General features: G+C 38.0%; 1 protein-coding gene across 1 annotated transcript in view; it reads right to left on the bottom strand.

Annotated features, from left to right (window-relative positions):
* Window positions 1-20,574, bottom strand: part of LOC127951765 (glutamate receptor ionotropic, NMDA 2C-like) — a 58,034-nt gene extending 37,460 nt beyond the window's left edge. Inside the window, exons 1-2 of the mRNA XM_052549768.1 lie at window positions 19,614-20,574; window positions 2,593-3,034 (exon numbers count right to left, since the gene is read on the bottom strand). Coding sequence (XP_052405728.1) covers window positions 2,593-3,018 — 426 coding nt within the window. The 5' untranslated portion in view covers window positions 3,019-3,034; window positions 19,614-20,574. The remainder of the gene's footprint in view (window positions 1-2,592; window positions 3,035-19,613) is intronic.
* Between the last annotated feature and the right edge of the window lie 4,952 nt (window positions 20,575-25,526).

Below are 25,526 nucleotides of genomic sequence, written 5' to 3'. Positions count from 1 at the left end.
ATTGCATTTCCAAATCTATCGTAAAGAACGTTATGTAATACGTAAAACATTTTTAGTCTGGTTAAAAATGCAGTGACAGATTTATTGAAAGTTGAACCTGCAATATTCTTCCACTAGCCGTGCTGCAGCCTCTTAGCAATAAAGATTTTCATCGCCATGCAGATATATGGATTTAGCATTAGAAAAAGGAGTATACTGCTCTATTGCAGCGAGTGTTTGGAATATAAATACAGTCAGATGCTGAAATACTGCTACAGACTCACAAAGCAGCCGTCTCAGCTCTAGACGTCAGCAGTCCATTTTACTGTGCCCTGAATAAACACTATATTTCTGTATTTATTCTTGGAATGGGCTGTGTGTCATTGTTCATGGTGATTTGCATAGAAGCAATAAAACAGACAGGGATCATCTATTGTCCCTCGCAGCTCTATTCTGAACTGAAGTAAAGGTCAGCTGATCTCTGTTTCACTTCAGTGGCTGACCAACACAGTGACGCACATCTAGAGAAAGAGTGGTCTTCGTTTACACTGTCCATGTTCAATAGTTCTCTAATGACCCATCCATTCCCAGGCTCTTTCACAAATAACTCAGGTAATACCACCTAGATTAGACTTTCTGCTAGAAAATTTGTTTGTAAAGTTTGTAAAAGTTATGTGTACAAAAGTTTACTTAGTACATGTGCACAGCAATTTTTTTATTATGATATTGAATATTGAAAATGTAAAAATTGCAAAGGTTGAGTAAAAATCTAAATTTCCAATTTGTCTTGTCTAAAATTAAGAAGGTCCATGACAGAAAGAAAAAAAAACTGCAAAAAAATGGTCTATCATTGTGGAATTATCATTTTCATATTCATCCACTCCAAAGCATCATGTATAATATATGAAGTAAATTAACATTAATGTTTTTTACTGCACAACAAAACTTTGGGAAATCAACCCAATGGCCAACTATATTCAGGCTGGGAAAATCAATAGAGCTTGTAAATAATGATAACATGATGAATGATGATTCTCTAATTAGAGACAATTCCCCCAGTGCTGTGCTAAAATACAAGGGTTTCTGGAAATGAACATGAACAATGCTGTATCCTAAGATATTTCAGCATTGAGAGCCTGCTGCTTGTGCCTAATTTGACTTTTTCATTACTTTTCAGCAGGGACTCATACTGCTCAGTCATACAAGTATTGTATTAACAGAGCCCCACTTAAATAGCTTTTTATAGAATAGGAAAATTCATAATGGCCAATTAAATCAACCAGCTACTCCAAATAATACTGCTTTCACACTAGAGCTTTTGGTTTGGACACAAATCTGTTTAACATCAAGAGGTTAGTCTGTTTAGTTGGCATGGAAGTGTTTTTATCGGGTGTGCAACAGTGTTTCAATAATATGGTAAAAAACACTTTTATCACAGCAGTACTCATTACATAACCTTTACACAATCAAACCCATGACCTTGGCATTATGAGCATCACACACTTCTGTTTGACCAACAGGAATACTACCCATTGAGGAAACAAACAGACAGTAGTTTCAGACCCAAAAGTGTATTTGTGCATTTTACAAATGGTTTTTAGTTACTTACACTAAGGTGTTCATTTTTAAAGTGCATGCTTTCCATGGGAATTAAACCCATGACCTTGCTGTTGTTAGAACCATGCTCTTCTGTTTGAGATACAGGAAGGCTACTCATTTTGAAGACACAAAAATACCACAGTTTCAGAAAAGTACATTTACTGTTTTTAAGCAACTTACATTAATCATGCAAGCATTTATTGGGATTTGAACACATAACCTTGCCGTTTTCAGCTCCATGCTGTTCTGTTCAAACTGTAGGAATGCTACTTATGTTGATGGGACAAGTGGAGCACAGTTTGGGAAACAGAACTAGATGAAAGTTTGCATTTCACAAACATTTTAGTGACTTGCATTGTGTTCATGCATTTTAGAAGTTGATGCATTCCATGGGAATCGAACCCATGACATTGCTAGCACTATGCTCTTTTTGAGTTTTGAGTTGTAGGAATGCAAAAAGTAACAAAACAAGAAAGAATGAAATTTCAAATAACTCAGAAGTCCTTTTGTAAGACATAATGAATACTATTTTGAATACCTGATTCTGACTGTTCATTCTCTACATTCTAAGGTCAAATGTTGTTGTATGATTACCATTAAACTGTATATTAGACCGTTTTCCCTAGTTCACTACAAAGCTTTGCTAGTTCATTTTTCTTGTAGTACTCTGTACTCTATTTCTTCTCAAATAATATTATTTCATCTCAAATCAATATTTTGTGGCTATTTATTTATTTACTTGGTAGGTAACCGCGTAATTAGCCAGATAATGTACAGTCAGCCAAAAAGAACCCCCTTCAGGGTTATTCAGGAACTCTGCATTTCACATCAGGGTCTGGATGACCTTGTCATGGATTATTTGTGCTGCTCAGCAAACATTATCCCTTACGAATCTTTGATGTGAACCGTGAAAGAACTCTGAGGGAATCTTATCCCAGCATGAACACCCAGAAATCAGAGTTTAACTATCCAGGTCAAGCAACCTCAGAAACTGGCACGGTGCTGGACTCTGACCTTGTGAGGCAGGACAACGGCAGATCCCCCGCTGATGCCCACTATGGGCACGGCCGTCTGCGTTGAGATGAAGTCTAGGATCTGCGCCACGGCCTCGGACCCAATGTTATCTTCAAAGACCACCCCGTGCACCCTGTTAGCAGCCAGCGTGTCGCAGATGCGCGTCAGTAGGGTGCGCGGGTTGGTGTTGTTCACCAGCACAGTGATGGGGTTCACCTCCAGCGGCAGGTCCAAGAAGTTCTCCCGGCTCAGTCGCCCCTTGATCTCCATCTGGTAGGCGGAGCCACTGAACACCACCGCCACATTCACGGTGGGCTCGACCATCCCGAACGGGCGGCACTGGCAGCGGGGGGCACAGAGGACAGACAGCAGCAGCAGCAAAGGCAGCCACAGTGTGTCGCTGAGACAGCCTAGATGAACGCCCATCTCAGTCGCCTACTGCCTGGATGAAAGAAAACACAATCGGGTGTCAATCACAGGGGATGGGGGACTTAAAGCACCGCTGAACTATATAATCAAGGCTTAAAGCACCTCAGAAAGAAGTCAAAACAATAAAGTAGTAAACATTAACTACGCATACATGCACCCAAATAATCCTTTAGTAATCGGATTGTGGCTCAATCAGATTTCATGTAAACACCTTTATTGATCTGTTTGAGCTTGATCTGATCAACAGGAAATATCTAAGCATGTAAACACTTGAATACGACTATATTTTGGATGTAAATATTTTGTGCACATGTGCAGTGGTGCATAGGTACACTATATCTGTTTATGTATAGTATGTTTTTCTTCTACGACTACAAACATTCATGTTTATTTATGCATTATGAATTGGCCTTACAAACATTATTTGTGCAGGTAAACATACTTTTTCAAAAACATACATGTTTCAAAAACATGTTTAACCACTATTTCGCTTTCCACAGATGCTCTAAGTCTCGTTAAAACTACATCTGAGAGATTTAGCTTTAATATGATTTTTTTTTTTTTCCTGGCAACGTTCATAACACAGAATTGATTGACAGGAAATGTTGTTGTTGATGGCAGGAAAAAAAAAGCTAATCAGTAAATAAATTTACCTCTGTAAACTATAGATAAAATTATTACTGTTTTCAATTAATAAAAAATCAGCTATGGTGCAATTGCCTAAGGATGTTACATTAACATTTAATTAGATATAAAAATTAAAATTTAATTTAAAAATATGTTAATGATTCATTGGAACACAAAATGCTTGTCTTTGTAAATCATTTATTAAAATGTAAAAACCGCAGACTGACTCCATTCTCCCCTCTTTATTCTACCTTTAAACACATTTCATGATGTACTGAAAAACATTTCCAAAGGATGTTATTATTTTTATATTTTTACACTGTGTAATTCGCACACACGGAATTAAACTGTTTTGCACACAGAGAAAAAAAAGGTGTGGTGTTGTAAAAGGATCAGTTTCATCCATGTAAAAACATTGCAATAATACTTCATAATCCAGATGTCGTACCATTGTCAGTCAGCATTAACGAAGCAAACCATTTAGGACTATTCTTGTATTAAATGTTAAAGTCCATTAGAGTTGCATGCACGTTCTGAGTCAGGGAGTCAATGGGTTGTCCAGCTGCTGTCCTAAGAGCCACCACTCTCAAATCACATCCAACAGATGGTGGCCACTATATATATATATATATATATAAAAATATCATTTTCTCAACAAATGGAGAACGTGGGGATTTATGACCCCTAACTTGTGTTTCCTTTTGGCCTTTATTTTCTGCAGAGCGTCTAACATAATCCCTGATATTAAAAGTCAATAGGCAATAGATGCTATAAACGCGGGCCTTAAAGTAACGTTATTGCATTTTAAAGCTTGTTTTAAGTCGCCATTGTGGACAGAAAAACCTCAGACATAAAACTGAGGTTAATTTCAGCTTTCTTTTATCATCTTCCATTTCGAACTCGCCCAATCTTCCTTCACGCTCTGAGTCCAGTGATATCAAAGCAGCGATCCTTAAACAACATCCGTATGGACGCGTGGGGTTATCCGCCAGACTCAGCACTGTTTTTAAAGGGATTCAGGTCTTTGAATGGCTTTAGCTGTCCGGCCGCCCGGGGGCGAGTGCCACGGAGATGCCACATTTAACATGCTGACCAAATTTAGCGTGTCTCATGAGCCAGACACCATGTAATCCTCTGTAATCCCCCCTAGTATGTCATGCTTCATGGCCTGATGGTATCACCTCATCTGACGGTCTCGTGTGGCAGAGATCACTTTATTCCTGCACCGGCCCTGTATCACATCATATATACTGTACACACCGTATTTATTTGATAAAAATGGTAACATACTGATTTTTTTTTATTATTCTTTGATAGAAGTGACAGCATTTGTTTGAAACAGAAATCTGTTATTAATATCTGCCACATTTAAAACGTCTTTTACACTTTTGATTAAGTTAATGCATAAATTAATAGAACAGAAAATGTTTAATTCCTAAAAAAAATCTTACTGACCGTAAACTTTTGAACCATATTTCGAACCGATGTTTAGGAATTATTCATCAGACGTAACAGAGGTCATTCTAAAACTGAACACCTGGAAAACTTCAGCTGTCAATCAAATTTCAGATGTTATGACCTTGAAACTACACTCTTGCTATGTGTAAACCTCAAAGTTAATAGTTAATATTCAGTTGTCATTTACACAGCCTCAAGTCGTTCCAAACCTGTATGACGTCCTTTCTTCTGTGAATGTTGACAGAACTTTCTGTTTTTGGGTAAGCTATCCCTTAAAAGCCATTTTCTGCACCAAACGTGAGGGATATAAATCAAGTTGTGCTACAGGAGGAATTATCGAGACACAGCAAAGTGCAAAATGTAATCAGTGACCTAATCAACCACATTACTTTTGTCGATATGGCCATTTAATTCAGGTATATGTCAGACGGACAAATGAACCAAATTCAAACGTGGTGAATTTGATTAAAGCACATTACTGGTAAACACGAGCTAAGGCAACGTGGGATATTTTCTACAGTGACACTGACAGATTTGAACACAGCAGTTGGCAGATTGCACATGCATGCTTGCTCGGAGGAAAGAGACGCACGACACTCGGCCTGCACGGCCTTGAAGCACTTGCACAAATATCCATCAAGTGGAACAAAGGTAAACAGGCACCATCTCATTTTTCCCAATAGCTCTGACATAAACTGGCTATACACTCATTTCAATGCACGAGCTCGTCTGTTCGCTTGATTGATTGCATTTACTTGTTCGCTATCACAGCTGTGAGAAATGTTCAGCAATTCATTGATATAAATTGCTACTGTAACTGATGTGAATGCAGACAGTGAGGTGCATTATTCATAACTCTATACGTACAGTGAATGGTGATGTACATGAGTTAATAGGGTTGTAGAATCAAACGTTTTTTTTACCTTTTTACCAGTAATTATGAGAAATGAATGAGCCTCCTTCTCGCACCTGGGTTGAGTCTCACGAAACCTTTTAAGAATGTCACATTTCACAACAACCAATAAAAACAGTTTATTTAAATATATAATATAATATAATACAATATAATATAATATAATATGTAACGTGATGTTATTTTAATGTCAAATAATTACTATACCTCCTCAATGCCATTCTTGAAATGTAAATAAAAAAAATACATATATTATTCATGCAGTATATAAAAATGAATGAATATATAAAAAATAAGCATATAATTATAATCATAAAAATATGGTGTTTTACCTTGTCTAAGTTTATTTATAATTCTTTGGATATTGCAAAAAAAAAGTTTATATAAAAATACAATATAAAAATGTTACTTTAGAATGTTTAACTTTATTTAAAATGATTTGTATAGTGTAAATATAAGTGATATTATTTTCATGACAAATTACTGCTCGACTTACTGCTAAAATTATTGTTTACTCAGTGCTTATAAATAAATAAATAAAAATAATAATAACATGGTGCTTAGTTTTTATAACAATATGGTGCTTTATATTGTTACAAGCCTCACTATCATTCTTGTGATGCAAATATATATCTAATATAATTAAAACAAATTAATTTGTTTAATTTTTTTGAGAAAAAAAGACTAATTAAATCTTAGATATACTATAAATATTCTTCTTATTGACTACAAATATCTTTTTTTATTTTTCCTTTAATTTTGAGGTAAAATGTTTGTTAAAAGGGCATACCTCACCATGTTTGAGAGCCATCTGTATCCCTATAACTGTTCGGTGCTAAAATGCAATGCCTGCCACAACATAATAACATTCTCTCTCTATCTAATCTTAATTTCCAGAGACAGCTATAAACTAGCAATCTTTAGGATGTTTTTCCTGGGAAATGCAAACACTGATGCTTTGTATGTTTTCCAATTCCCAGATGTAGAGGAATAAAACCCTCCACCTTTAAGAGTTGTGATCCATTCCACCGATCTACAAGTCTATCATTTCTACTTCATTCCCCTCGTCTCTCTCACACACTATTTTATTCTCTGGCTCCCTGCGTGGGTTTAATATGTGTCGCTGTCCTTGGCTGTCCCGAGCTGTATCAGTAGAAAGTTTGTGTGTCTGCTCAGATTAGTGACCTCTGTGATTTGGCTCATGTAAATCAGTGCTGCCTCTGAGAACATAGACCAGATTAGATCAAAGTAACGCTTGCAGATCCATCCTGGCATGAAGCGCACCACCGTCTCCCTCCCGTGTTCCGCTCCTTATCCGCCAGCACTCTTTTTTTGGACACGTCTTTTGTTTGTGCAATGTCTTGAGCAAAAAATAACAAAATATGGAGATTAAGTGTGCATTCTGCAGGTCTGATCAATCTCTAAATACAGTGCTTCAAACCTCAAAGAAGTGTTCAACACCCTCTAGTGGAGGCAAGAGAGAAGAAAAGCTAGTCACAAAGGTCTTATTGATTGCTATTGACACCATACATCAGTTTTAACAAAAGTACCAAAATATCTCTGTAAGCTCAACCCGTTTCTGAGCTGAAGTCTGCTTTTTGAAGCTTTTTTTTTTTTTTAATCCCATTAAAAATTCCCATTAAAGTCCTCACATATTAGGACTAAACCTTTTTAAAAAGTATAGTTCTTTGGAAAGTATTTCCATCCATCCCCGATTTCATTTTTCCCATTCATTCACAGCATTCCGAGCCTTTGATATGGCAAAGGGAATTACATTCCAACTCCAGTTCCATCACACTCCGACTCCGGCAAATTCCTCATAATGGTACAGTGACATTTAAAGATGCAATCCTTCCCATAACCCCCTACTTAAAATGGCACATATCCAGGAGTTTGATTGTAATATCAAGAGATAAAAGGGAACTACTAGGCCAACTTAATAAGCTCGGAAAAAAACCTTCTCCTCTTGTGCTTGAACTATCAGATGAAATAAAACTGATTATTGCACAAGAATTACAACACACCGGCAAAACTGCATGCAAGAGCCAAAAGACTCTTTAACATACTGTGCTTGCTTAGCAAACTGATCCCATTAAATGCCCATGGACGTGTAGGAGACGTGAAAGGATCATTTTAAATTAGACGCACCTTCACTGATCTCATTTTGGGACAAACAGTGGAGTCAATAAACAGGCGCCATTATTGTCACATCAGATCAAGGTCGGCGCTCCATTTTAATCTGAATCTTGGTGACTGTGGCGCTGACGAATGTTTGAAGAGCAGCATTCATTCAGCCTGCCATCAGATTTCACCTCGTAGCTATCGTAACTCAACATCCGGCTGTCTGTCATCGGCCCTGACAAGCTCCAGGTTCATATTTACTCCTGTTGTCTTGATGAAATGATGCCTGTCATTATGGCCTGGTGATAAACATCTGTAACAAGCTGTCACATTAATGCGCAGATGTACGTTCTCTCTGTTCCTCCAGCAGCCGTTCATCATGATTCTCACGCTCCACGCTGAGCTCATGGTTACAGACAGCTGACTGTACTGTATTCTATCACCACCACAAATATCAGCATGACTTGAAAATAACGCAATAAATATGAACTTAATAACATCAGCTGTGACATAAAAACACCCTAATGTGCAAACAGTGCCTTGCAAAAGTATTCATACCCATTCTCTTTTTTTATGTTGCTGCTTTATGTTGAACTGCTTTAAATGACTTTATTCCACATCAGTCTACACTCCATAAACCATACTGATAAAAAAAGAAAAAGAAGAAAAAAAAATGTTTTTAACTTCTTTGCAAATGCATGAAAAATAAAGAATTTAAATGATTCCGTTGCATAAGTATTCATACCCTTATCTGGCACAGTTGAAATTTAGCTCAGGAGCATTCGTATCACTTCTAGATGTCACGCTTCATGAGGAGTTAAACTGTGGCCAATATAATTGAATGGGTATGATTTGGAAAGGCACACACCTCTCAGAAAAGGTCTAACAGCTGATGAATGCATATCAGAGCAAAAAGCAAGCCCTGAGGTCAAAAACTGCCTGCAGAACTCAGAAACAGGTTTGAGTCAAGCCACACATCTGGAGAAGAGATCAGAAAAAACTTCTGCTTCACTGAAGGGTCACAGAAGCATGTAGTCTCTGTTTCCCTTAATGGAAGAAGTTTGGACCGACCAGGACTTTTCCTAGAGCTGGCTTCCTGGCCAAACTGAGCTACTGATGGAGAAGGGGCTTGTCTAGACAGGTGACCAAAATCCTGATGGTCACTCATAGCTCCATGATCATATGTGGAGAATCTACAGAAGGACAATCATCACTGCAACACTCCACTGATCTGGGCTTTATGGAGGTGTGGCCAAACTCAAACATCTCCTCAGAGGAGACACAGGAAAACACAATTGGACAAAAAGCACCTAAAGGACCCTCAGACTGTGAGAAAGGGTATTATGTGGTCTGATGAACCTCAATTCCAAGCATCATGTTTGAAAGGAACCAGCTCTGCTCATCACCTGCAGAGTAGCATCCCAAAAGTGAAGCGTTCTGGTAGCAGCCTCATGCTGTGGGACTGTTTTCCAGCGGCAGGGACTGAGGGACTCATCAGAGTTATATATTCATATATTCATTAAATATTGAGCCTTAATGAAAACCCGGTCCAGAGCATTCAGAAGCTCAGACACGGGGAAGAAGGTTCACCTTCCAACAGGACAAACAGGATCCTAGGCACACAGTAAGATGCAATATTTCTGGACGAACCTACAAATGTCTGTCAGCCAAATACACATGTGCAAAGCTTGTCGCATCATACAAAGACTTGATGCTGTAAAGGTGCTTCAGCTAAGTACTGAGTTAAGGGATTGAATACTTATGCAATGGACTTATTTAACTTGTTTCAATTCTGTTTTTGTTTCTGTCATTATGGTGTATGGAGTGTAGGCTGATGTGGGGGAAAAAAGTAATTTAAAGCAGTTTAAGATAAGGCAGCAGCATAACAAAATGTGAAGAAAAAACAATTATTACTTCCGCAAAGCACAGTAAGTGATAACAAAAATAAGAAGCATACTCATTTAAAATATAAGGTGTTGAGCGGGAATTAAGTGATGATGATGATGAAAATAATAATAACAATAATAAGAAGAAGAATTTATTGCAAATATTGTTAAATATTATGCTTTAACAATAAAAACTGTGATCTGTCATGACCAATGCTTATCAAAATAGAGGACCTTGCTTCCCACACACACACACACACACACACACACAGACAGAGACACAGACAAAGCAACTTATTATACTGTACGTAAGTAATATATTAAAATTAAATATTATTTTAATGGCAAATAACCAATACAGCAATGTAAAAAAAAAAAAAAAAGTAATTGTCATTACATTATTTTTTTTATTTTTTTATTTTTTTTACATTAAATGCAATTTTTCCAGGTACAGTATAAATAAATAAAAAATATTACATTTTAGTAATTAATAGGATTTTAATGTAGTCGGTTTACATTCTCTTTTGTATTATTATTTGTCAAACACTGCAAGATGGTCGCTGCCAAAACATCTTATATACACATCTACAAAAACATATTGAAATACTTCTGACATAAATATTTATTAATGTCCATACTTCTGGGTGTCAATAGATAGCTTTCTGCATGCAGAAGAGTGTAGATACACCATCTGCTGGCAGTGGCTCTCTGCCCACACTAATCTACAAAATCAAGACCCCTTAAATTCAACCCACAAACCTTAGCTAACCTGCCACATCATGACCTACTCAACTGACTCAACAAACCTTTAACCACAAAAACAAAACACATCACACAAGCCATGCTCTCAATATCAAGGGTTTCTCTGGTTGCCCTACATCTTCTTATAAGCTTAGCACACTATGCTCAACACTAGGTCAAGGCTACTGAAAACTTTTGGATATTAAGCTTTTGAGGTGCTAAACCTAAACTGCGGTGTGAATTTCTAAACCAAGGTAAATTACGAGACATGAAACAGGAAGCAAGGTAACCTGTCTGGCCTGGAGAGTTGTGCGGACTCTCTCTGTGGTATTGTGTTTGACAGCGTACTTTAGCATGTGCACATGCGCTCATTAAGACTGCTGCATGACTGTGGCTTAACGAGCCATTAAAGAGCCATTACGACTCATTAAAGCACAGTCATGCAGCAGTCGTGCTGGCTTAACATGACACTGACTGATTCTGAGAGCTGCTGCAGGTAGACAAACGCCTCACAAGGTGACTGCTCCAACTTAACACAGCCTTCTAGAGCTGGCCAAATCTTACTGCCTTTCACTGTGTAAGAATCAAAGTCTTTCTCAGTATTTCTAATGAGATATTTTAAATAGAGGGCTGACCTTGATTTGTATGGGCAGATGCTAAATGTGACGCAACTATTTTTTTTTATCTATAGCAGTAGCACTCAATAAGCCCCACGTTTTGATTGATCATAAACCGGACGTACTTCAGTTTAAGAAGTTACTAACTCGGATCGCTACAGTCTGACTCGCTGACTTAAGAGTGATTTAAGCATTTAGTTTGGCATTTATGTCTAACAAATACAAAGGCTATCCATTTCCTCCATTAGACTCATGACATCCTCGAATAAATAATAAATCATCAGTTCATGCATACATAGGTACTGTGACGTGATAATCACAGAAGTGTCCTGCGGTGTAACACGCTACTCTCTATCCGAACAACATTATCTAATTATTATGCATGCATTTTATGACCTTATGTTAATTGAGAGACTGCATGGAATATTTGAACTCGTAAACATTCATTAGTCACACCGCAGGAACATTTAGTGAACTGCACAATGCCAAAAGTTAATTAAAAAACTATTATTATCATGAGCATACATTTAATCCTAAAATTGTTTAAGGAATCTAGTTATCATGCCTTTTTTAAAAGTTTTTAAAGTTACACATTGTATAGTTCATATAAATCAATACATTTAACATATTAACATAAAACATATTAACATATTAAAAATGGTCTGGCTTGGTTCTCTTTGTCCAAGAGCCACATGCATGACTCCAGTGATTTGCATTTTACAACTCATTTCACAGTGTAAAAAAAAAGCATTATGTTATAAACAATTTAAAAACAACATGTAAAAAATATATATATATTTATCCCTTTACTTAATTGTATTGGTGTTACCAATGTTATATGTGACCCTGGACCACAAAACCATTAAGTGTACATTTTTCAAAATTGAGATATGTAGATCACCTGAAAGCTAAATAAAGCTTTCCACTGATGTATGGTTTATTAGGATCGGACAATATTTGGTCAAGATACAACTATTTGAAAATCTAAAGGTGCAAAAATAATGAGAAAATTGCCAGATTAAGTTATTAGCAAAGCATAAAAAATGATTGCTAATTGCATATTACTAATCAAAAATTAAGTTTTGATATATGTAGGGTAGGAAATTCGCTAAATATCTTCATGGAACATGATCTTTGTTTAATATCCTAAAGATTTTTGGCATAAAAGAAAAATATATAATTTTAACCCATACAGTGTATTGTTGTGGTCCAGAGTCACAAATATAAAATGATTATTGAAGTAGATTTTACAAGAAAATACTGTTCGAGTTAATACGGTTTTAGTTTTTTCCTACAAAATTTTATTTCTAACTCAATGTGTACTTGCCGTTAATTTGTAATTATTTGTGAAATTTACTAGCAATCTGAGCAAAACTTGTTTCAAATTAAATCCTACTAAAATTTTTGGTTTCTGTATCACATCACAGGGAAATCATGCTCACGGAGTTGTAGAATAAAGAAATTCCACACAGTGGTTAGATTGCACATTAAATGCAAGAACGAGGAAGAAAGAAACGTAAAAAAAAAACAAAAAAAAAAACACGGCAACTGGTTTCAGCATTAACACTTGCCCCTTATGCATAAGTCTCATCCTAAACTCTCAATATAAGAAAAAAAGCTTATAACCTTCTTCACATGGCTTCTCTCTCATCAGCATTAATCCTGACCATCAGAAAGGACACGGATCTGGTCCTGGACCAGCGCCTGGGACATTCTGTAAAGATCTCTATTAACCCAGAGTCCTAGAAAGATGCAAAGAGTCCATCCATCAAGATCTGTTCCGCCAAACACATTTCTCACTCACTGTCAACCTTCTTAGCACAACAAACAGATTTTCTTTTTCTTCTTTGGTCTGTTTTAGCGCCAGAGTGAGGATTTTTTCCAGGCTGTTTAACTGTAATAACATCTTAAAGGCAGCAGATTACGTTGGAATTGAAAATGTGTTGCAGGGGCAACGATCCATTTTACTTGACACTTGAAGCCGTAGACTCCATATATCTTATATGGCACTGCTGTTAACACTAAACTCCAGTGCAGGTTGGGTTATGGTGCGCAGCAAAAGCATCTACTGGGTTTTCATGTATATATAGATACGTGTGTGTGATGTGTGTGCTATTTGAAGTTAAGTGAAGTAACGTGTGGCCAAGCATGTTGTCCCATTGCCTTGCTCAAGAGTCTCACCTCACCAGTGGAGAGAAATACCTGTCGGACCTGAGACTCAAACCCATGACCTTCTGGTGACAAGTCCGACTCTCTAACCAAACTGCCCCAGTTTGGAGTGTGGGATCATGATAAGACGGCCTTAAGCTGAAGCCGAGGCATCCACCACAGAAGGCATCTCCCCTCATCCAGATGTCACTGGACTGCTTTAACGGCAGTGTATCTGCTTTCCTCGGCTCACACACAACACTCGCTTTCTCCAGCTCGCACTGCCACCAACCCACTCACACAGAGTAATCCGTGTATAAACATACCACTTTGTTTTGTAATCTGCCTTGTGGATTGACACCCATTTGCCCCTCGGTCTCCCATGTGTTGGAAATGTAGTAACTTTCCGTGACGTTCTGCACGGGGAAGGGACGCAGCTGTGTTAGTCACATCTGTAGTGTGAAAAATACTTGTTTTTACAAAAAAGTCTTTTTTATTACTATATGTGAATTCACTATTCACTATTTCACTATATTTAGGACCAGATACTAAACAAAGCATATCAAAAGATGTTTTGACAAATTCCTGTTTCTATCTGTGCTTTTTGTGCCGATACAGTGAAAGTCAGTGGTTATTTTGTAACACACTGATTAGTGTTGACATTGTTGCTAAAATTATGGGGTTAACTCACCTGCGCAGCAGTTTTCTTGTATTGTCAAAAAATGATGGTTGAATAACTGATGTCACAAAAACTAGTCTTGGACGTTTCAGTTGCATTGCTGTCTATGGAGGGTCAGAAAGCTCTCGGATTTCATCAAAATATCCTAATTTGTGTTCTGAAGATGAACGAAGGTCTTACGAGTTTGGAACGACATGAGGGTGAGGAATTAATGACAGAATATTCCCATTAAGAGTGTTATGGTGCAGTGCAGGGGAGCAGAGCCATGCTTGGTGTTTGCTGTTGTTTTTCTTTGCATCCTACAGTGTTCTGTTTTCTTCTTTGCCAGAGGACATTATAGTGGACAAGGTGCACTTGGATTGCATTCTGAATACAAATACAAACACGTGTTTTGTTGACAGTTACACCTGAGCGCCAACGGAGGTTCCTCCGCCAACGGAGCTTCGTGTGTGTGAGAGAGAGAGACACGTGCATAATCACATCTCCACCTGTACTAAAGGAGAAATGTTCATTTCCTGCCCGTTTCTCAAAGGAATTACACTGATTGACAGATTATGTGGCCATGGGAGCTTGTTGCTTAAAAAATGTACAGTTTCCCCTACATGACCTTGGAGCAGTCCTGCAAGCTCTGCTCTTTCATCTGTCCCACAGTGGCTGTGTCACGCTTGTCATGTAATATTTTTGGGTTGGGCTCATTTGCATCACTAACCTCTCTACCCTTTAACATAAATTCATAATAAAGAGTGGTTACAATCAGGTGTATTTCCATTCTCATAATATGGTAACAAACATCTGTCCCTCCCATCATCCATCCATCTATCTACCTTTCTGTAGTTCTATCTATCATTCAGTCATTCTATCCATCCACCCATCTTTCTTTTTATTTAGATCACTCAGGAGAAGCTTTAGTGCAAAAAAAAAACCTTTAATGTAAATTAAAAATAAATCTAAAAACAACTGAATATTAAAAAATATATTTAAAAAAATTCAGAGTCAAATTCAGAGGTAAAACAGACAAATGTGTCCAGAATGGAATGCTAGCTCACTGAATACTGTTTAGTATATATTTGCACATTTATCAATATGAACTGTATGGTGCGTACATTTAAAAACAGAGACAGCAGGTATTATTGCATAAATGTTTCAAAAAAACTATGCTGCATTATTATCATTACTTCACATTGTACATTTAATTCTTGTAGTTGAAAACATTTATTTTGCATTTCTGAATGTTAGTATGGTACTCCAAACACAGCTGGTTGTTAAAACAAAACATTTCTCCATATTTTTAGAAGGACCGTTAAGTGTGTGTGGTTGTTTTCAGGTTCTCCTCACCGATGGAGTCAGTTAAGTGTCATTGAAACATTTCATTAAGCTGATCAGCTCTGGGCAACACATAATGTAACAACCTGCTGACGAGGCATTGTCCTGTGCGGTGTGATGCAGCTCTGGTCGTGTTTCTGAGAGACGGATCTCATCAAGCGGTGTGAGCAGTGCCAGTCACTCATCTCAAATACTGGACAACAAAACCCTCTTAAAGAAACAGCTCAACCAAAAATAAAACATCACCATTCACTCTTGAATCCCTCTTGTCGTTCAAAACTTGTAAGACTTTTTGTCCACACTTTGAGAACACTACCTAATGTGAAAAGTTTGGGTCAGATCCTCACACTAAGCTACTGTGTGAATTCATAATATGTGTAATACTTATGTGTCACTTAGACTCAAGAGCTGCGTGAACATTCTGTAAAACATCTCCCACTGAGCTGCACCCAGGAAAGAAGGTCATAAGAGTTTAAAACTACACGAGAGTGAGTAAATGAGGACAGAATTGTAATTTCTGGTGACCAGTCATAGTTCAAACGGTCATTGCATTTACTGCACTGTCATTACGGCTTTCAGCGGCGTCTCCATAAAACCACATCTATTCATTAAACTGCCAGCAAGAGCAGCACTGCTGCCCCAGAGTAATTCATCTACTCCATGCGTCTCTGTGCAAAGATTAAATGTCGTTCTGTCGCATTGGCTGATCTCAGACAACGTAATGAATATAATGTAATTCCTCACATCAACTGGTGAACAGTCCCACTGTTCCAGAAGTGTGTTTGTTCACCTGTGGTGCATAGCGCTACTGACTCTGTGTTACACAAACAGGTTTTTGTGCACATCTAATATGAGGAATATGGGTGTGTGTGTTTAGTGGATATGTGGTGCATGTTCGGCCGTAGTAGGGATTAAGACAGCATCTGTTTAGAAATGTCTGTTTGACTGCTGATTTGACCCATTTGCACTAGTCGACACCCTGTTACACAGAAAACAACTCTAACATTCGAAATACAAAGTTCATGAAGAAATAAAGTGCTGCTTGTTCATGCAAACATTGCCACTTTGATGCTAGTGTATTGCAAACAGGATTATTTTAGTATTATTACTATTTTAGATTTGATTCATATATATATATATATATATATAATTTTTTTTTTTTCGGATTTCATTTTAATTTTAGGTCGGCTCTATGCTGTTTTTGTTCTGTGTAAGGAGAGAACAGATGCATTGATCCCAGGGTTCGCTGGCTCCACACTGCACTGACTTGTCCACCACACAACAGGGTGGACGGACACACACACACACACACACAGAAGAGCACAGGGCATTTGAGAACCAGCACACACTCACCCTCTCCATGTCTTGGCTCAACTTTCCCAAGCTCTTCCTCTGATCATCCTCACTCTTTTTATTTGGGACGGACAATTTTGGATCTTTTTAAGATTGTATGTTTCTATTACTATTGCTGATACTTACTATAAAGCTTACTGTATCATATTTGATACACAACATTTCTAAAGTCTCTAAATAATCAATATAATCAAACCTTTGATGAAAAACACTATTTACTGTAATAGATGCGTTCCGATAGTTATTATTTTTTTACCAAATCAAAGTGCTTTTAGTAAAACATCCCCCTTCAGGTTGTGGTACACGTGGTACTTCCTGCTGTCAAATTATTACTGATTTTTATAAAGTAAATGTACTGTAAGAATAACTTACTTGACTGGAGCAAAATTGAAATGATCCATTCATAATATTTTAGAAAAAAATCATGTTAAAAAGTGAAAATATGATACATCAGGCTTTTGAGCAATGTTTATTTGCATGTCTCTCGATTATCATTGTATTATTATGGCATGTATTATTATATGATGTGCCCCACAATCAAAAACCTCAGAGCTTTGATCATAAAGCTAGGCATTTAAATATGATCTTACTTAGACAAAATATTGGAGATAAAGAGTGACAAATGATTTAGTCTGCTATACTGTTACAAAGATCTCACTGATATCATATGAGCCATAAAAGCCAGATGCATCAAATATGATACTCAACAAAAAATTACATATGAATTTTTAGATTTAAAAAATATATATTTGATCTAAAGGTTCAGAAATATTCTATTATTTTAAATGTCAGGCTTTAAAAGGCTTTAAATTAGCTCTACAACTGAACAAACATCAAACTAGGAAACAAACATCAAAGTAGGAAACTGAGCCACATCTAGGACCTAAAATATCATAGACTGGAATTTTTTTTTTTTTTTTTCATATTTTTTTATTTATTTACATTTTTTTACCTTTGGCCAATAAACAACCAACTAGCAATTGTTGCGGCAAGTGCAAATTGCAAACTCTGTAGTGTCTTGTCTGTGTGAAAAATGTGAACAATTGTAGCTTTAGCTTGTTTCTGGGACGGTTTCCTCAAAGGTACAGCTTTGTGCATGATCTGCACATTATCAACTAATAATCAAGGTAATAATATGCACCCCCAAGGCACTAATATATTCCTTGTAAGGGTTAATTAGGAACAAAGGCGAACATTTGAGTGTATTAGCCCAATGACAAGATAAAGCTATAGTTTTTGCAGACTTACAAGAGGTTAACCTTGAGAAATCTGGTGAAGTGCTTCATAACAGTTTTGAAAAACTAGACATGATTTCTCAACTGATTTACACAAGATGGTAAAGAATCTGCAATTAAATCACGAATGAGGAGAGAACACCTCATAGTCTTGACGTAACAGCCGGCCACTTGACGTAACTGTCCTACACTTCTACAATGTACACTGTGTCCTTCATAGTACACACACTACACATGCAGTGCCAGATCTTCTGTACATTTTGCAGCAAATATGCTTTCAGAGACAATTCAATCCAGTCTACTTGCTTATAACTATACAACATAACTCATCAGCGAATGAGCTTAATGATAGACATTATTCCTGTGAGGGCAAAGTTCATTCTTATTATTAAAAGTAAAATCATATCAGGTCATATCTCAGCTCAGAAAACATTATTCTATGAAAAAAAAAACAGCTCTGAAGGAGAACAAGGATACAAGGGCAATCAGGTCATTCTACAAAATTTTCAATTTTTCACATAAATGCTAATAAATTACAATTCTACTCATATTCCACTGAAAACAACAGTTGTTTTTACTAATCATCTCCTGTTTTACTATTTATTATTTTATTCCTGAAAATCATCTTGATATGAGTGATGCCTGGAGAGTTATAATTATAATCGAGATGATGTTTTTCCATTTGCCCTGGAGCATATTTTTAGCCGGGCTCTTTCTAATTTTGAAACTGTCACCCACCACTGTGATTTCCTAATAACTTTCCATGAACATTTTGTACAAGATTACTTGGGATTGTATCTGATAGACCAGCTTTTGTCTTTTTCTAGCCATCCCAAATAGGCTACCTCTCGTTCCATCATCCACCTTGTTCTTATGAAGCACCCTCTTCTCACTACGAAAGTGGCACATTATCACAGCTCCAGCAGGACGAATCCCAAATGCGTCAGTGTGTGCTCCATAATAACTGCTCCCAACAGTAATTACTGAAAGCTTTCATTGCTTCCTATCCAAGATCTCTCAGTTCACCTCTCAACGGAATTCAATTTCTGTCGCTTTAACATTCCAGCACACGACTTTAATGGGAAACGCGCTCCATCTGCTGTGAGAAGTGATTGATCTTTGTTGTACCTGCAAGTCAGGAACCACAGAGTGACATACTACAGCAACAACACGCATTCATCTACAGGTTCGTTTTCTGGCAAATGAATGAAAACTTTACTATTTCAACAAGCATCCAACCTGTGGGTGCACCGGCTTGAGATGACACAGTTTCGCAGCACTGTCCGAACACAGTAAGGCACTTTCAGGATGATTCATAACCCACACACTTAGCATTCATTTCACACTGCACAAATTACCAGTTCTGTCACTAAAAGCCCAAATTAACAGGTACGCAACTTCAAAAAAAAAAAAAAAAATCCTGTTTAAAGTGCATCTTAGTGTATGTGTGTGCCAGCAACATCCCTGCCAGAAGTGAAGGTGATCAGTTACCTGCTTTGGCAAACCACATCCAGCCCGGACGCCCGACAGCACATTTTCTCCTCCGTGACTCGTCCTGATTTTTTTCTTCGTCTTTTTTCCCCCGTCCCCCCCTCCTTCTCTCTCTCTCTCGTGGCTCTTGTTTGATTCTATTTCAGTGTAGACAGAACAGCCCACTGTGACAGTGGCATGGTCTCTAGCAGTTTGGCAGAAGGTCACATCATCTTCCGTGAGGGGAGGGTGGGACGGATGGAGGGAGGTGGGGGGAGGAAAAGAGGAGGTGGTGTGGAGAGATGGAGGGAGAGCGGATGCCAGAGGAGAAATGAGAGGCAGGAGACGGCTGTCCACAAGTGTCCTGGTGCAGACGCGCATAGAGCTCCTTGTCCAGGATGGTCACTGGTTAGGTGGACGCATGTGTCTCAACTCTCATTGGACGGGTCCAAATCAGATAAGAGCAATCAGTGCTTTCCATAAATTTGCAGTTTTGTGTTAAAAAGAACATTAGGGTGAAAAAGAATTTTGAATTGGCTGTTGTTCCAAAATTGAATTTTCGGTGTATTCAAAGTCCTTTCGGTCCAACGAACAAATTTTGTTTACCTTGTTAACTTGTTTCCAACATGTTCTTCAAGTGTAGTCCTCATTCCAGTAGAGGACACTACGGATTAGTCCAAAAACTGACAGTTAAAAGGGCACACAGGTGGCACAGGCCGACAAGCGGAGCTTTCTGATTTAGCCGGCTGTTGAATGCTAGCCAGCAGATATTTTAGCCTCTGATTCTCTGGAGTTTGTAATTATTTTCTAGACTTCTGTAGCTGTAAAGTGATGTCCCGTTCGCACATGTCTCATTTCGGTTTCGCCTGACCCTTGATGTTTTGTTGGAGTTGATGTGTTGGTCTGTGGCTGTGGAGTGCACTTGCGGTTCTCAGATTACTGTAGTTGTAATCCCGGCTCCTTCTGCACTCCATATCAGAGGCAGGACTTGTGAGCCGTAATCATTATGTGGTAAGGATTTATTCTAACTCTCTCTCTCTCTCTAACCCTCCTCCCTCCCTCCTCCCTTCCTCTAGACCATCTTCTCTCTCTCTCTCTCTTTTTAAATAACTCTTCTTAAACAGATGGCTTCTGTGATTGGGAGGCATTTCTACTCTCAGTCTTTGAAGTCCAGACATAATATTGGTGGCAATTTCATACTCGGGGAATGCAATATTCTCGGCATCGCCACAAATTTTACTTTCTAATCTTGTTTGTAACCATATACTTGTGTGTACAGCATCTAGTTTGGGTTTTGCTACCAACAGCTCAAATGCTGTAGCCTAATTGAAGTTTCTCTCTGTGCTAAAGCTCAGGAGGTGGATTTATCTCGCTGACTCACTTTTTTAATGGTGAAAAAGGTGTTATAAACCGTTGAGAGGCAGAAGAGATCCTACATGTTCATCCGTGAACATGTAGGATCATCCGGTGGTTTACTAGCCGTGGGTTGACTAGCCGTTGTTTGAAAGGCGGTAAACTTTTGCTGCATTCATTGTGAAATTTACTTACTAGTACATTAATAGGAAAGGCGATTTGCAAAGATTAATAAAAAAAAAATGTACACACTTCTTCCGTAGGTGAAACAAATGATTCACAAATGATTTGCGTGAACATAGACACATTTCAGTAGATCGGGGGTGCATTCCCTTCAGAAACAATAGTAATGTTAATCCACTGTATCTTCAGCGGGTCAGATGTCAGGAGTAAATGATGATTGCTATGTTTATTATTACATCCAACAAGAAAACACCTCAATCTGTGTGACGTCACAGATCCAAGAATCTGTGAACAGCTTGATCTGAGAAAGGGGTAATGATTTATGAGGATTAAAACACACACACACACACATACACTTCAGTTCACAAAAGTGAATTTTGCATCCAATGACCCCTTTAAGGTATGAGCATGTACAAATTTAGGATGCTATAATCTTCTATGATGCTATGTAGGATGCTATGACCTATGCTACATCTTCTGTCAAAGCGTTTGAACCAATCACAAAACTCACACATAATTAATCCACATCATTTAGTGGGATGTGGGAGTCAAAAATAAGTGGATATACTAATGGCTATATGGCCAATGCACATTGTTTGTCATAACAAGACCCTTTTGCTTTGACTATATCCAGACTATATTTATAGGTCTAAAAAGACCTTTAAAAAAATAACATCTGTTGGTGTGGACAGTACAATCTGTTGGTTCATGGGATCCAGGTTTGAGGCCTGGCTCATTTCCTTATCTCATCTCTCCCTCACTACTGTTCCTGACTCTCTCTGCTGCCCTAAAAATACAAGCTAAAAGCCCACAAAAAGAAATCTGGTCATAGAGAATACTAGGATATTTGGATGATGAAAAATGTTTCTTGTCTCGTCACATTCCATTAGGAATTAATTTACATGAAACACAATGTAGCTAAACATATTTGGGAAGAAAGAAAGTTTTTGCATCACTAGATATTACCCCTGGTCGTATAACATTTGAGTTGTCATATATTAAATGTTTCGCGACTCGCATCTTACCTAGTTAAACTTCGCTGACACTTTAAGCACTCTGCTTCTGTGGACATTAAACCCCTTAAAGTCTATGATGGTTACACTATGAAACCACCCATCATTGTAATGGACAAAAAAAAAACTTTTATATTTTCTTCGGAAGAGTCCAAATGTATTTTAATAAAGTGGTTTTCTTATTATAAGAATGTAATGGCCTGGAGAAGGACATCCTTTAGCAGTAGCTGTGGTCGGACGTCAGCGCTGATTGCGGCCGTTAGCACGTCAGCAGTTCCCGCTGGCGAGGAGTTGGAGATTAGCTTGAACGTTTGCGGAGCAATGGCAGAAGGGACACAGGAAGACTCACAGGTGGCTGCTGGGCGGAGGAGGACACACATGTCAGGATGAGAGAAAGAGAGAGGCAGAGATGGGCATATGCTCTCTCTCCACGACTTGGCCGAGGCGTTTCACACACTAGAACGCCGAACAGGAACAACAGGAGAGAGATATAAAAGAGGCAGCGCAGGCACGTGCGTTTGAAATCTTGACATGTAAAGAAAGCTTTCTTCCTCGTCATGTGGAAAAATTGGTATTATTTGTCAGGGGATTGACGGAAAACGGGAAAAGGAGGGGGGAAAGGCCCAACTTGGCATGGACCAGATCTCAGGGGAGACGTCCAAATATAGCCAGACGTCTCGGAGTATTGAACAACAGCAGCTCAGCTTACGTCCTCAAACCTGCAAGTACCTCTTTCAAATGCCCTCTTGCTATCTATTCTGTGACTTATCTTTGTTTTCCGTCGTCGCAGGAGCAGAGTAAAGTGTGTTTTGCCTCACCATTTGAAATATGTTGAGCTGCATCAACTGTACCACTTTTTTGTCCAGGTTATCAAGTGCATATAAAAATGTTTACAGATAAAAAGTAATGAATAAAAGTGTCCAGTGCTAAATTTAGGAAGCACATCAGAAGTACAGTAGTATCATCAAAGACACGTCACTCATATGGTTCTGAATGGGGAAAAATGCAACGGTCAATATGGCCTCTCTATCAAATGAAGCCCCGCCTTCTGAATGAACCTAAACCAGTAAAGTCAGCACATCATTGCATCTACCTAAGTCCCGGTTGTTATAGAAAGTCAATGCTCTGAGACGTGCGCTTAGGACTGCACATGCACACTGGCTGGATTAGCCTGAAAAATAAACTTTTTAATGCCATATGACTCAAATAAACAACTTTTATGATACAGTTGATATCAGATTGCATTGTCGATTTCAAATATGAATTTTAATTGTAAGCTTGCTTGCCTGAGAGGCGCTTCAAAGATGGCCGCCGAGTGACATGTCTTGTGATTTTAGTACTTGGGCTTAAACTATTTAAATGATATAATAACTCTGAAGTACAGCTGTAATTAAAGACATATAACTTACCATATAAATATATAATTGAGAAGCTTAAGCATCTGGGCAAACAGCTGCAGCCAAGTACTGGAGCTGTTGTATGGTGCCAGATTAGATGAAACTTAAACTACATTAAAGTTGTGCACTTCTTTAAAATTGGTGTGCACTCTTCGTTCCACAGACTTGTGTTCATATATGAATCAATATGCATATGCATGCGAATGCTAATGCAGGAGACCTGAAACGCAAGCACATGCAAAGAAGCCAAAGCTCAAGTTTGGTGAACTCTAACCTGTGAATTTGGACCAAGTGAAGTCAAAATACTTTGTTTATTTTTCATTCGATTAAATTTTTTATATATATATAAAGTGTTGTAAGTGTGTTCACACTGAAAACTCCAAAAAGAAAAAGTGCACTTCAAATCACCAGATGATGGCACTGATTAAAAAAATAAATAAATAAACACCAAAGTGTATTGAATTTGTGCATAGTGTATAGTGCGGAGTCATTTGGGACACAACTTTAGCATGAAGAATCTTTTTTTATGTTCCCAACTATAAAGAATGTTTTGTGCAGTGAAAAAGTTGAACAGTTTTCAAGGTTCTTCATTGAACCATCTATCCCAATAAAGAACCTTTATTTTTTTATGAGTGTGCAATTCAAATAAAATACGCCAGGTTTGATAAACACACAGCTTACTGTGGTGTCTGATGTCTAATTTTAATGTCCCACTATAGCTGTCCTATGCCATGTGCCAACAACACTGCCAAAAAAACAAGCAGTATTATTCTGCCCCCTATTGATGGCACATAGAAGCTCCCCGGAGTACCTGTGCTAAACACGTGTTATGGATGGATGGATAAAAATCTACCACAAAGTTTTCAGTTTTAAGATCTTTAAGAAATTACAGAATGCTTTCCTATGAACAACTGATAAGAAACCGGGAAATCTACAAGTGAGCAAACAGCAAAAGAAACCAGCTCTTTGTGGTCTGACTGAAAATTTCCACCCGACCCTCTGAACTTCTCTCTACTGTAAACATTCCTGCAATGTGAACCACAGAGGCATCTATAGGCAACAAGTCCCTGCCTTTGCAATGCTTTAGTTAACAACCGAGTTCCTATAAATAAATATATATATATATATATATATATATATATATAGACACAGTACAGACCAAAAATTTGGAAACACCTCATTCAAAGAGTTTTCTTTATTTTCATGACTATGAAAATTGTAGAGTCACACTGAAGGCATCGAGGGCTATTTGAAGAAGGAGAGTGATGGGGTGCTGCGCCAGATGACCTGACCTCCACAGTCACCGGACCTGAACCCAATCCAGATGGTTTAGGGGTGAGCTGGACCACAGACAGAAGGCAAAAGGACCAACAAGTGCTAACGTCTCTCGGGGAACTCCTTCAAGACTGTTGGAAGACCATTTCAGGTGACTACCTCTTGAAGCTCATCAAGAGAATGCCAAGAGTGTGCAAAGCAGTAATCAAAGCAAAAGGTGGCTACTTTGAAGAACCTAGAATATGACATATTTTCAGTTGTTTCACACTTTTTTGTCATGTATATAATTCCACATGTGTTCATTCATAGTTTTGATGCCTTTAGTGTGAATCTACAATTGTCATAGTCATGAAAATAAAGAAAACTCTTTGAATGAGAAGGTGTGTCCAAACTCTTGGTCTGTACTGTGTGTGGTGAGTACAAGAGGTTTCTAAACTGACTGCTAACTTCTGATCGAAGTATGTAATATAAACACATGTAATTCATTTCTGAAAGGAAGTCAGTTTTCTTTCTGTTGGTTCTTTGTACCATCAAGTGTGGCTGGCTTTGCCCTCTCTTTTTTCTCGATATCAATGGGCCGCTTTTCTCAGAAATGTCTAGGAGATACATAACGTGACAATCTGACAGGAAAGTACCTTGGCAAGTGAACTCATAAACCCCCTCTCTTTACCACAAGCGATGTTTCCTTGTCACGTTCGCTGGCTTTGGACAGG

The sequence above is a fragment of the Carassius gibelio genome, chromosome B3 (genome assembly GCF_023724105.1).
Source record: "Carassius gibelio isolate Cgi1373 ecotype wild population from Czech Republic chromosome B3, carGib1.2-hapl.c, whole genome shotgun sequence".
Lineage (NCBI taxonomy): Eukaryota > Metazoa > Chordata > Actinopteri > Cypriniformes > Cyprinidae > Carassius > Carassius gibelio.
The sequence above is the reverse complement of the archived record's forward strand: the minus strand, read 5'-3'. Positions and strand labels throughout refer to the sequence as shown.